At 38.5% G+C, this 14,399-nt stretch overlaps 1 protein-coding gene across 2 annotated transcripts; it reads right to left on the bottom strand.

The window, feature by feature from the left end:
* Positions 1-7,125: 7,125 nt before the first annotated feature.
* LOC104931917 (kynurenine--oxoglutarate transaminase 3) lies at positions 7,126-14,399 on the bottom strand. Of its 2 annotated transcripts, none has more exons than XM_010747038.3 (14): positions 13,780-14,399; positions 11,182-11,272; positions 10,910-10,971; positions 10,456-10,600; positions 10,019-10,168; positions 9,829-9,915; positions 9,574-9,696; positions 9,357-9,477; positions 8,502-8,578; positions 8,325-8,414; positions 8,042-8,228; positions 7,795-7,874; positions 7,566-7,652; positions 7,126-7,479 (listed from the first exon to the last, which is right to left on the bottom strand). In XM_010747038.3, exons 2-14 carry the CDS (start codon positions 11,269-11,271, stop codon positions 7,423-7,425), a joined length of 1,356 nt encoding a protein of 451 aa, XP_010745340.1. In that variant the 5' UTR covers position 11,272; positions 13,780-14,399; the 3' UTR covers positions 7,126-7,422. The 2 variants fall into 2 exon arrangements, with proteins under 2 accessions (XP_010745340.1, XP_010745339.1); XM_010747037.3 differs by having other exon boundaries at positions 13,730-14,399.

A 14,399-nucleotide genomic window follows, 5' to 3' on the forward strand; every position in this document is an offset into this window, starting at 1 on the left:
ACCATTGTTGTTGTTTTGATGATTAGAGCTTTATTTTAAACCCCTGAGCTTTTTTTTTAGTTTCTTTTGTAGATTATATTCTGCTGTCACATGACTTTAATGCCAAAGAAATGTCTGGAAATGCTGCTCTAAACATTGTTCTTGTTCTTCCTGCCCCATGAGAACTATTAAAGAGGCGCTGCACCAATTTTATGTTTATTCATGTTTAGCACATTTGTCACGAGGAGTACTATTAGCCGATGAAAACAGTTGCATAATGTCTTCTGTGCCTCTGGAAGGACTTTACCAAAGTTTGAGAAAACTGACTCTGCTGATGTCATAGTGATGTCATTGGGGTTATCTCAGCTGTGGCCTGAGACTTTTCATTTGAACAAAAATTCCACATCACGCACAGGAGTTGTGTGTTCTTGAAAGAAGTGGGCAAGAAGGAGGGATGTGGGGGGTATATATAAGCATATAGGGAAAGATTTTGAGGTGCATTTTGGGATATGTAGGATCCAGTACTTTCGGAGCTTGGCCTATACTCGGTAATAAAAGTCTGGTGTGTCTATTAAAAGTCCCTCAGTCATATAAATATGTAAAACTAAATCACTGTATTCAAATCTTATATTATCCTATATTATTAGGTGTTTGAATCTCCCAGAGGAGTAAATTGATTAAATGATTATGATTACAAAGGTGATATAATACCAAGAACATCCTCTGCACTGTCTACATCAGACAGTTAGAGCTGTTTGGTAAACTTTGGTTAGAGAGCAGGGAGAAGGGCACTGTACTCAGCTATGGTCCACCACAGAATACAGCCAACGTGGCCACCTAGAGGCAATATAAAACAACACCAACATCTGGTCTCATTTTAAGGGCAACAATAATCTAAATCCTCCTTCATAACAGGATTGTGACATTAGATTATTGGCACAATAATTATAATGAACATAAATGATGATGGCATTATGCTGACAGACATCTAATCCACAGAGATCTGGCGACTGCACACTACATATGTCTAATAACAGCAGCCAGTTTAATAATCCTATTCACAGTTTTAACTGCAGTTGTTGTGTTCCCAGCACCAGTTTTCACACTACATTACAAATATGTAGCATTATAAATTTATGGTGTGGGATATTTCTACACATGAAAAATTCACTGGACATGGCACACATTGTACGAGTTAGGGCTCCACACTGTCATGCAAAACAGAACGTGAGCAAAAGTGAAATCTGCAAATGCAAAAAAAAAACAGCTACAGTCTGAGACATTATATATATAAAGAAGAAAAACAGATAAATGCTAAACACTGCTCAGAAATCGAAACACTTTCACATGCATATTATTATTATTTATTATTATTAATTGAGTTTTAAATATCAGCTGCAAGATTTCTCTCGGGTGAAGCTTCTTTCCTTTAAATATGCAGCAGATATTTCATGTCACATTCAGAACCTGAGCAGGCCCATGTAGCATGTTGGTACTTGGATACATGTTAACATGCCTGAAGCATGCCTTTGTGTGCACTGCAATGTTTGCGCAATGAATACACAATTCAAATATTTCCAGCAGTATTAGTCAACAGTGGTATCCCGGCATTTAATCTGGTGAAGGAAGCATTATCTGATGATGTCCTTTTAGTTGTAGCCTCAGAGTTAATAATAAATAAAGTCTCCATTCTGCAAGAAAAACAGGTAAGGAGGGCACTGATGTTTCCCCTCACATTAACATCTCATGTAGACTGGTGACGTCATGGAAACTAGATGCCAGTTGAGAGAAAAATAATTACACCTGTCCGCTTGGACAAAAGATCTGCTTCCTTTACATATACATTTCTGTTACTGAGTCTTTATCCTTTCCCTGTACTGTGTCTACAGCCTCATGGTTAGAAAATGTGTCTAGTCATTTGATCTCTTGGCCTGTGCTAATTTAGCCATCTAGAAATTATGAGGTTGCATCTAATAACTTGTTCAAGTGGTTTATTTTGACTCGAGTTTGGTGCATTTAAACATGGATCTGGATAGATCTGTTCTAATATGTGTAACATGGCACGAATCATGTTTATACATTTTGAGTTCCTCCTATCAATGTTTAGACAGGATGCTACTTTCCAGGTGTTGTTACAGATGTTTTACTGTTAATCTAATTCTCTTGAAATGTAATTTTCTTTGACTTAACACCATGGCATGTGTTAACTCGCCTATTCAACACTATGTGCTTGTGGTTTGAATTTGGTATAAATGTGCAGTCTACATGTACATTTGTTTATTATTTATTAATAAATAACCCATTAAATGGCACATAATGTGACACATCATTTCCAACATCTTACCCTAGCAGATACCTGCTCTCATGTACAGCATCATCACTGTACAGTACTTGGATCTACCTACTAGGATCTGCTGTAACAATCATAAGGTGGCTCATGTTAGTAAACCTTTTGGGCAGACTACATTGTTCTTATGTCGTTAATGTGATCATTCTTGAATCTTCCATATTTTCATCCTACAGAGACAGCAGCCATGTTTGAAGCATATTATCTATATGATGCTAAAATATTCAAATGAATAAATACTAAATTAGTTGGCCTTGTTTTGCTTTTGCATTACTGTTGTAAAATGGGAAGACAAACACAAAATACATTTTACATACGCCGTGTTTTCTTACAGTCTCGTGGACTTTGTCTCCCTCAAGTGGTCTGAAGATTAACTAACATCAGTGTTCACAGAGCAGTGTGGATCTGATGACAAAGAATCTGCAAATGTTACACACACAAGTAGACCCTTAAAAAAGTAGACATATTGACAAGTCATAGCAGGAAACACACAGGGGTACTTTAATGATGGCTGCATTCCATTTAGGTGAGTCAGTTAATTGTTTTGCATGCTGGTCCACTACTGGGGTTCTTGTATAGAGAGGAGCATCACTCATTTTATTAATAACACCTGTGTATTTCCAACTCTGACAAATCAAGATGATTGCTGTGGAAAAGGACGGGAATGCTACTTCTCTCCAAAATGGCCTAAAACCTCCGTCAGTGAAGTTTATTTATACATCTGGATTGAGGACAGAGATTGTTTAAAATGAGCACAGTTGCAAAATTAACTATCATAAATAGAATTTTCTTAAATTACTAAAATAACTTACTAAATAAATAAATACATTTTTCCTAAATGTTTCTAATACTATTATTTGTTGTACAATATAAATAGTAGTAAATAGTAAAAAGCTGATGCTTGGCATTTAGATTAGATGTATACCTAAAAATGAAGTTGGAACATATTTTGTAAAATTGCATTTTAGAAAACAAAATGATGAATGCCGCCTCATGCATATGGTCTTGGGCTACATGTATACTGGGCCTTTTTCACAGCCTGACCCTGAAACCCCACCGGGCACGTCTCTGTCATGTTGTGGCCGTGACGCTGTCCTGCCAGGCGCGTTCCAGAATGGAGCAGTTTGCCTGCCAGACTTTGTTTACTTGCTTTGATTTGGTCATTTTCTTGGTTTATGTGCTTCTAAATATGCTTCCACAAGTGTAAATATTCTACGTAGTTAAATTGTATCCCATTTGCCTGTTTTTAGGCTTTAATTTGAAAATCGACCAGATTCTCTGTACTGTTTCTGTCTGGCCAGCACTAAATCAACAAATCAATTTCAAATCAATTTTATTTGTATAGCCCAAAGTCACAAAGTACATTTGCCTCAGAGGGCTTTACAATCTGTACAGGGAGTGACACCCTCTGTCCTTAGACCCTCGGTTCGAGTGAGGAAAAACTTGCCCACAAAAAACCTTTAACAGGGAAAAAATGTGGAAGAAACCTCAGGAAGAGCCACAGAGGAGGGATCCCTCTCCCAGGACGGACAGACGTGCAATGGATGTCACGTGTACAGGACAAATCAACACAAACATATTGTACAATGACTGATAAAATGAAAATGAATTATAATGAATGATAAAAATGATTACAGTAATAGATATGGTAGTATTAATGACAGTAATAATATATGTAGTGGGCGTCGTGCAGGATCACAGCAGCAGCCACGATCCACGAGAACCTGCTGGATGACAGAGCACAGAAACTCCGGGGAAGTTTGGTTAGTAACATGCATTAATGAGAGATGTCCACAGATGGAGAGATATGGACAGATATGGACAGATATAGAGATATAGATATAGAGAGAGAGGGAGATATAGAGAGATATAGAGATATATATATATAGAGAGAGAGATATAGAGAGATATAGAGAGAGAGTGAGAGTGAGTGAGAGAGAGAGAGAGAGAGAGAGAGAGAGAGAACAACAACTCTGCTATTCAAGCAGTCCAGTAAGCATGGTGGTGTGATACTAAATCAGCATGCACAATAGCAACAGAAGCAGTTAAATGGAGTTCAGCCATAGTTTATTTCATTTGCACTTTTATTTTTACTACTGTGAGGTGTCAAAATGTATTCTGTGAAAAAGACTTATGGCTGTACTTCACTACTTTGAGTAAACACTCAGCAGATTTTAAGATTACAGTGTGAAAGAATACTCTGTACTATTTTTATTACTATACTCTAATGCTTTAATGGTGCAGCTGTGGCTCAGGAGGTAGAGCGGGTCGTCCACTAATCAGATGATCGGCGGTTTGATCCTCGGCTCCTCCAAGGATACTTCGACACATTACGAATCGCAAAATGCTCCCAAAGGCCTCACCATCAGTGTGTGAATGTGTTTGAATGGTTAGCTCCTAAAACTGATGAGCAATTGGCACATTGCATGGCAGCTAATAATTTCCTAGAAAATAACTATATATGTACAGTCAATTTACCATTCTCTGACAAAGCAGAGCATGACACACATGTGAGGACTGGTTAATGTTAACATGACTTAAGTAAACAATACCAAAACATCATGTTTTTAGTCAGGGATATTGTTAGAAAGTCACTCTGCAGGGATGCATAATTAATCAAATATTAATCATGATCACAATTCTGACTGCCCACAATTAAGTGTACCTTATAGACTGTAATATGTATGTTTAAAATGTGCTCCTAGAAAACTGCATATGATATTAAGCGCTTTCTAAACTAACAGCCGGGTGATTGACATGTTTGGCTTCACTTCAGGCATAAAATGTGTTTTACCATATTAAAAAAGCCACTTCTGTATAAAAATGTCTCCAGTGCTTAGAGCAACCACAGAGTTAAACAAAAACTTCCAATACATACATTTTAGTGGTTTGGGATAACAGTCTGCATGAAATCATTCATTCGGCAACTGCAATGTGTAAAACAATAAAACAATATGATCATATTCGCACATATTAGTTCTGCTGAGAGTCAAGAAATGTTAAATCAACAAAGAGACCTTCTAAATGGGCTAGAAAGGCTAGAATTCACTTTTCCCAACATTTCAATTTTCTCTAGCCATATTAGTGACACGTTCTGTACATACTTGACACAGTATCCACTTCTCAGAGCCGTGTGGACATGTGTTAGTTTTATTGCACAACTTCAACCTCTACCTTGTTTGAAAGTCTACTCATCAAAGGAGATTTGTCTCGTCAGACAAGATGCATGTACACCATGACCAGATTATTTCATTCTATAAATGCTGCCAAACAGACACCTTAGCAGAACAAAGCTTGCTGTTAGTTTCACGCGTGCTTTTCTAGAGATCCCATTTCTACACCACACACTAACAGACATTTTTCACAGCAGCCATCATTTTGACATCTGAAATGGTAAACACGGGTGTTATCAATGATACTAAATAAGGTTCACTGGAAAGTCTCTGCTACAATAAATGGAATGAAACCTTAATTAGCATCACTGGTAACACCTGTGTTGACCAGTTTCACATCCCTGCTATTGTACCAATGCATTATGGGAAAATAATATTCATATCCACTCAGCAATGCAGTTTTTAGTGTGCTTGTCCCTGTTTTGAACATGCTTTTACAATTTGATTTAGAATTGGTGTGTAGTATGAACCTTCTGAAAAGGGCTGAGTGGACAAGCAGACATTTTGACTTGTCATAACAGGAAAAATAATGGTGCTACTAATACATTTCATAACAGCTCCATTCTGTTCAGGTGTCTCAGTAAGCCGTGAGCAGCAGGGGGCAATAATAAAAAGCTGCAGTCAAGACGGGAAGTTACCATCACCCTTCACAGAGCTGTTATCAAACCCATCTATTCAGCTTGTACTCAGTCTGCAGTAATTATTGTTTTAATGACAGTCTTTTGTGTGACAGATTAGCCTATTAAAATTCTATAGGTTATCTGTGATCATGACAGTGTTTATGATTTAACATGCATATTACTCAATTATTTTATATTCACATTCAGAGGCCAGAGCTCATATAATACATAACACATCAGTTTGCTGCTGTATGTAAATTGGACAGTCAGACTTCATTGCTGGCTCTGTCTCCCCACATGTGGACCTTTTAACATTATTAAGGTAATATTTTAGTAATATTCATACAGTTACTGTCTAGGTTTACCTGTTGTCTAGGCTGTGGCTGCTGCTCAGATCTGAAGTTGACCGTGTTCTCAGGAAGGAGCTTCTGAACTTTCACTGTGGCTGAAAATGAGTTAAGTGTCCGATTTAGTTTATTAGTGCACAGGAACCTTTGGACAACTTGCAGAAGCTACAGTAAATTATAGTTATGTAAGCACTTCTTGACTTTTCTGATAGACACATGATCATGATCATATTGTAGCTTCCTTCTATCTGCATAGCATTTAACTAAAGCTAGCTAGGCACACCCTGCTGGGGCACAAAGACTCTCACACTGTCACACACTCACTCCAGTCACACATACAACACTCTATACACAGCAGTGTTTCCTTTTGTTTTCAGTTTCACTCTGAGTATAAAAATACTTTATAATCATCAATTACCACTTTAAGCATGTTTACCAGTCTAAATGATTTATCATGGCTTGTGATATCAAAATATTATTTAGCCATATTGTCTAGCTGCTATTTTTGCTATAGAAAATAAGCCATGAAAAGATGAAAAAAGGTAAGTTTAATATTTAATACCAGCCAACTTTGTATTTATATTTGTTAAATTGTACATTGACCCATCAACACTATCTGTCACCATGACAACATAAAATAAATAAATAAAACAACCAGCTTTCACAACAACTTTCAGATTTATTTGAAACTAAAGAAATTGTTATATGGTATTGTACAAACATACAGTGGTGGCCACACTTATTAGAAGTTAGTAACCTCACTTCACACCTTAGGGTAGTCTGTGTCAGAACAATTCATGAGTCATGTTGACTTGACTTTCTCCCTTAAAACAGGATACAGGTCAAACTATGAGCAGTTGTACTGTGAACAGGTTTACTGTGAGCAGTCTGTGTGCGGAATGTTGCAGTCAAATGTTTGACTGCACAGTTCTGAAGTCCTGAGACACTGCCTCCCATTAAACCTTACTCCAGGTTTTCAAGATGGCGCCTGCTGCCTCTAGAGTACTATCTTGCTGTAAAGAGAAAAACGATTGAAGGTTATGAAAATATTCTTTTTCATCAGAGAAGAGAGAAGTGTTCAGTTTGGTTCTGTATTTACCTTTATGAAGCAAAGGCGAATATATTTCTCAAACTGCTTCTTGGACTCATCTCCAACAAACGCTGTGACTGGAATGGCTGCCAGTTTCTATATATCATCATCATCATCATCATTATTGTTATTATTGTTACCACAGCAATAAAAATCAATGGATGCAACCTGTGAGTGAAACTGCATTAGATTTAAGAAGAAGTGCTTATTGTAGGGAGCAACATCAAATGAACTCTACCTTTTCTTTAATCATCCACTTGACAAACTTGTAGTCATAGGCTTCATCATCATCGCCGACCATGTGTGACAGGTCCTGATCTACAGAGAACACAGACAACAGATATACATATACAGATATACAGTATTAGGATCTGGGGTCTAACAGACAGTCCCACTCCTGACCATTCTGTATAGATCCACACTACTTGCAAGCAACAGCAGTGTAAGTGTGCCAATGAAGTTAGTTAAAGTGTTCAGTAACTCACTGAGAGATGTGATGTCCACGAGCATGAAGTAGCCTCCCTCTGGTATGACAGGAATCATCCCAGCCTCTGTCACGATGGCAGCCATGCGGTCCCTCTTGCACTCAAGTTCTTCCGCCAGTGAGGAGAAGTAGCACTCCGGCTGACCCATCAGCTCAAAGTTCTTGAGCAAACCTTGTGCTACGGCCTCCTGAAGAGACACCCACAAGTTTCAGACTAATAATAGAACTGTATGATCCTTTGCTTTCTTTTATGGATTTTGAGGAACATAGTGGAGCACACTTGCCTGTAAAGGTGTCGGGCAGGTGTACAGAGTATTCTGCATGACAGTCTGAAGATGCTTTATCAAGTGCTCTGGTCCAATAGACCAACCAAGCTAGGAGACACAAATTTAAACTGCATGATGTGGAAGAACTGATTGCTGAATATTAGAAATTGTGTCATAACTGCACAGATTTCTTACCTTCCATCCAGTAACACTAAATGTTTTCCCTGCACTGCTGACAGTGATGGTCCTATCCCACATTCCAGGCAGAGTGGCTATAGAGAAAGAAAGCAACAGGAAGACCTTAGAATGCTGAAAATAATAATTAATTGTAATATATAATTATAATAATTATATTTATCTTTTAATCAGAATCAGAAAATGGTTTATTGCCAAGGTAACGATTTTTCACATACAAGTAATTTGTTTTGGTGTCATTGATGCATAACAAACATATAAGAGAGATAAAGAAAATCAAGTATTAAAAGTATAAACAAAATAAATATATATACACAAAATGTTTTCAAATAAAAAGAGCAGTTCAGCTGTGCAGGTGCCAGGTAATGTGCAAATGTTCATAGTGTGTGGAATATTTTCAATGTGCAGGTATTGAACTAACAAGGAAGTCCAAAAGATGCTAAATAAAGGCTAAGTGTTAATGTAAGCGTGCATTCAGACAGGATCAGGCGTTGTGGCAACTCGTAGCAGGGTTGTCTGGTGGTGGTGGTGGTGTGTGTGTGTGGGGGGGGGGGGGACACAAACCAAATTAAACTTCTTCATGTCACTATTTTGCACACACACAGGTAGATTATCAGAGTTTAGTCCTTAAATCCACCTGGACAGTCTCTGCTTCAGAGACATTTCAGGCTGTCTGTGGGGGTTTGACCGATCTGAGTGTCTGATTGGATCTGGGTCCAGCGCAGCTGTTTCTCACTGACACCTGAGGCGCTCACACCTGGGGCATATTTTAGTGGTTTACACACCTGTGATTGGCTCTTATATACTTTTTATAATCTACCTTGATCGAACAGGCACACTGATCTGAAAACATACCAATTTTGATATGTTGGTGTCCTCTGTAGATGAGCCACTCGTAGACCTCATCACTGAAGCACAGAGTGTCGTGTTTGATGCAGAGGTCTGCGATCATCTGCAGCTCGTCTCTGGTGAAAACCTGCAGGGAGAGGACAGGGAGTACTGAAAGCACTTGTTTTCTCTGTCCTGTCAGGTCAGGAAGTGTTTACATTTCTCATGACTGATGCATATGTACCTTCCCAATAGGATTGTTGGGAGTGTTGATGATGATGGCCTTGGTCTTTGAGTTAAATTTACTGGAAAGCTCATCTGGGTCAAGATACCAGTCGGCACTTGTGATCATCTTCTTCCCAGACTTCTGAAATATTGCACAAGACTCTTTGTGTCATGGCTAAAATCTACTCTCCTCAACATGTGCAGTAGGTAAACACTGTGTATACTGTATGTGGAACATGTATTACAAACATCATTATCTTTAGATTCAACTTACAAGGCGTAGTGGTATCAACACAGGCTTGGCCCCTGCCATTCGTACCATAGGCACATAGCAATCGAAGAAAGGTTCTATAATGATGACCTGTACACAATAAATATAGTGTAAATACTGGCAGCATGTTTGTGAACACCAAAGAAATATAAAAACCTTAGTATGATCCAGTGAGAGAAACAAATGTCCGTACCTCATCTCCTTCTTCCACCAGTGCTTGCATAGTGCTGAATAAAGAGCCGTAACCTCCAACCGTGACCAGGATTTCTTTAAGGGGGTCGATGTGGCGCTCACAGACCTTCCCATAAACCTGAGAGAGAGCCTTCACCAGGGAGGGATGACCCTTGGAAACCAACAGAACACATATGTTGATGGTTGCTCCTGTCTCAGCATGTGTAAACTGCAACTGAGTTATTGTTGGATACAAGAAGACAATAACCAACATCAGTCCATATTTTCTGTGGTCCAAAATTACACTGAATAATCAACTATTGATTTTAAATGTAATTCAAGAATGTCCAACTCTGACTGGTAATGCATACTGTACATCACTGTATTTATTCTCAATTACAGCAAGTCAATTCAAAAACTTGTTTTGTGTACCACGCATGAGTGGTACTACAGTCTTACAAAACCTCTGGTGTACTGGTTCATCCTGTCTACTGAAGCAGCCTCTGCTAACGCCTCCTTCACGTAAGAAGGTGGAGGAATGTCTGGATACCCTTGCCCCAGGTTAACAACGGATGGGTCCGCCGCCAACGATGTAAACGCCACCCTGAGTACACAATGAAATAAAATATTACTGTTCAGAGCAGGAATCACATGCATGGATGTGTTTAATACATTATAATAGAAGACTCAGTGTAATGTTTTGAATGTTAACACAAATATATCAATCATTGTGTTTACACTTTAAATTGTATATGGCAGGAATCACATTCAAATGAAGAACTCAAGTTACTGTACTTCACACCACACTTTGCCAGACTTTAATGTAACAACAGAATGGTGTAAAACACGACCCTGATCAGAGGTCTGTGAACACAATGTCTCAAAGAGATGAATGTTCTATTCTTTCACTTACCAAACATTCTTGTCGAGACCCCCGATTCTTTTTGAGTGGGTGTGCCGTGAAGCCATTGTATGCTGCAACACGAAACCAAGATTCATTACTCCTAAATTATCAACTTATTGTAAGCGTACAGTTTTACCTTTTACTTACTTCCATTTCCAACACGCTGTGTGGTAAAGGTAAAATAATCTTTCATGTGTGAGAGTTAACCAGGACTTTGGTCAGCGGCGCTGTAATATATTACACAGAGTGGCTACATTCAAAGATTCCTGCAGTGGACTTACCTGTGAAGTACAAAACCTTTGTCTGCAGCTTATGTTTGTTGAATGACATGCCAACCTGGACCAATTCAGAACTTGTCGTGTTATCCTCATGCTGCACAAAAAGAGAGATGAATAATACAATAAAAATGATTTCTTTTCACTGTGCTCTCCTGCGATAACTGTAGTGCTCTGTATACATGTTTACTTCTATCACAGGGGCAGTTTGCTTAGTTGTATGTTGCTATGTGTACATCTATCTATCTATCTATCTATCTATCTATCTATCTATCTATCTGCACATACAGAAGGAATTCATTTGTGTGTTGGTGCATAAGAAACATGAACTAAATAAAAATCAAGTACTAGAGGATATTAATATATGTACAATGTTTTGATGTGAACAGAGCTGTACAATTTTTCAAATAGCAAAAAACTAAAATCTGTTCATGAATTCATTGTATAAAGGTAAAATGGCAAACAGAGGATATGCTGCTTCTCGTCTTATTTTATTGCAAAATGACTATGCAGTTTCTTTCTCTAAAATCATTCATGAAACAGTTCTAAACACAAATACAGTAATGTATATAAATTTGTACATAGATAGATAGATGGATGGATAGATAGATAGATAGATAGATAGATAGATAGATAGATAGATAGATAGATAGATAGATAGATAGATAGATAGAACACAGTAGCCATACGTTAAGATTGATCTAAAGAGATAGATCTAAATTTAAATATGTACAGGGGAATTAAACATTTGCATAGGATTTAAATAAGTACAGAGGAATTAAAAATGTGCAGAGGAGGTAAACTCTAAAAGTAAAAAATGTGCTGGAGAATTAAACATTTGCATAGAAAATAAATATATAATTGTGTTAAGAAGAAAACACGTGCTAGCTTGTTGACAAAGAAGAAAGTCTGTGGCAGGGACTGAAAACACATCACACAGTTCAACATTAGATGGAGGGCTCAGTGTCTTCTCCCCGCTATCTTCACTGTGCTGTGTAGAAATATTAAAGTAATCCTGTAAGACTACAGCGTGACATAAGATGGCGCCAAAGTGCCGCACAATAGTACACTGAGCCCCGCTGTCTGCTACTGGTAAACTGAAACCGTGGAGGAAGTTAGTCCCTGTGTTATCTGCCCTCAGCGTGCTTGGTTGCTTCACTAACCATCAGGAAACAGACACGTTGTCAGGGAACACGCATGTTGTTGTTAGGAAACACGCATGTTGTCAGGGAACACGCATGTTGTTGTTAGGAAACACGCATGTTGTTGTTAGGAAACACGCATGTTGTCAGGAAACATGCATGTTGTCAGGAAACATGCACGTTGTCAGGAAACATGCACGTTGTTGTTAGTGAACACGCATGTTGTTGTTAGTGAACACGCATGTTGTTGTTAGGAAACACGCATGTTGTCAGGAAACATGCATGTTGTCAGGAAACATGCATGTTGTTGTTAGTGAACATGCATGTTGTTGTTAGTGAACACGCATGTTGTTGTTAGGAAACACGCATATTGTTGTTAGGAAACACGCATGTTGTTAGGAAACACGTATGTTGTCAGGAAACATGCATGTTGTCAGGAAACATGCATGTTGTTGTTAGTGAACATGCATGTTGTTGTTAGTGAACACGCATGTTGTCAGGAAACATGCATGTTGTCAGGAAACATGCATGTTGTTGTTAGTGAACATGCATGTTGTTGTTAGTGAACACGCATGTTGTTGTTAGTGAACATGCATGTTGTTGTTAGTGAACATGCATGTTGTTGTTAGTGAACACGCATGTTGTTGTTAGTGAACATGCATGTTGTTGTTAGTGAACATGCATGTTGTTGTTAGTGAACACGCATGTTGTTGTTAGTGAACATGCATGTTGTTGTTAGTGAACATGCATGTTGTTGTTAGTGAACACGCATGTTGTTGTTAGTGAACATGCATGTTGTTGTTAGTGAACATGCATGTTGTTGTTAGTGAACACGCATGTTGTTGTTAGTGAACATGCATGTTGTTGTTAGTGAACATGCATGTTGTTGTTAGTGAACACGCATGTTGTTGTTAGTGAACATGCATGTTGTTGTTAGTGAACATGCATGTTGTTGTTAGTGAACACGCATGTTGTTGTTAGTGAACATGCATGTTGTTGTTAGTGAACATGCATGTTGTTGTTAGGAAACACGCATGTTGTTGTTAGTGAACATGCATGTTGTTGTTAGTGAACATGCATGTTGTTGTTAGTGAACACGCATGTTGTTGTTAGTGAACACGCATGTTGTTGTTAGTGAACATGCATGTTGTTGTTAGTGAACACGCATGTTGTCAGGAAACATGCATGTTGTCAGGAAACATGCATGTTGTTGTTAGTGAACACGCATGTTGTTGTTAGTGAACATGCATGTTGTTGTCAGGAAAGCTCGTGCTAGCATCGTTAGCTGCAGCCCGGCTTTAACGCTCGCGCCGTGTAGCTAGCTTTAGCCGGCTGTCCCGGTAGCTTTCTTTCTCCTGCAGCGATTCACAGCGACGGCAACTGTAGCAGTCAGTCGTTTGAGAAACACGTACCATGTAGTGACAGAGGTCAAGTCACCTGCAGGATAGCAACCACAACTTACTTCTAGTTGCGCTGTGTTGCCCACAGAAAGCAGTCCGGTAGCAGTCAGACAGGAGGCGGAGGGATACTCAGTCAAGGACGGGAGAAAGTGATGCTGTGTTTGAAGCTGCCGGAATTTAGTGATGTTTACGTGTAGGTTACGGACAATGGAGAAGTAACCTCAAAAATATGACTTGTTTTCATTTATAGCAGAACTCGAAGATGTATGTGAGCGTTCGTGTCATCGGTAAATAGATAATATATAATTAGGCGTTCCACAGATTAGTCTTTAAGACTATCTGGAGCACATTGTATTCCCCTTATTGTGTTCTGTCGCCTGTGACTGTATTATAATAGTCGACATTTTAGTCAAGAGCCGCTTCAATCACAATGTCACAATCTTTTCAATCTGTTTCCGCTCATTATGTAAAACCACAGTGACATAACGGGACTTTATATAAGACTTATACTCTACTTGATAACGCTGAAGGCAGCATTGTCCCATCTGTGTGTTTGCTTCAAGCGCCTTCGAGAAAGCTCCGGTTCTTTATGCTGTCGTTGTTGTTGTTTTGTTTTGTTTTTTACAAATTGTGAATAAGATAGATAATTTTTCTTTCTGATTATTTTGTGGTTCTTGTTGTT

The sequence above is a fragment of the Larimichthys crocea genome, chromosome XVII (assembly GCF_000972845.2).
Source record: "Larimichthys crocea isolate SSNF chromosome XVII, L_crocea_2.0, whole genome shotgun sequence".
In the NCBI taxonomy this organism is placed as follows: Eukaryota; Metazoa; Chordata; class Actinopteri; family Sciaenidae; genus Larimichthys; species Larimichthys crocea.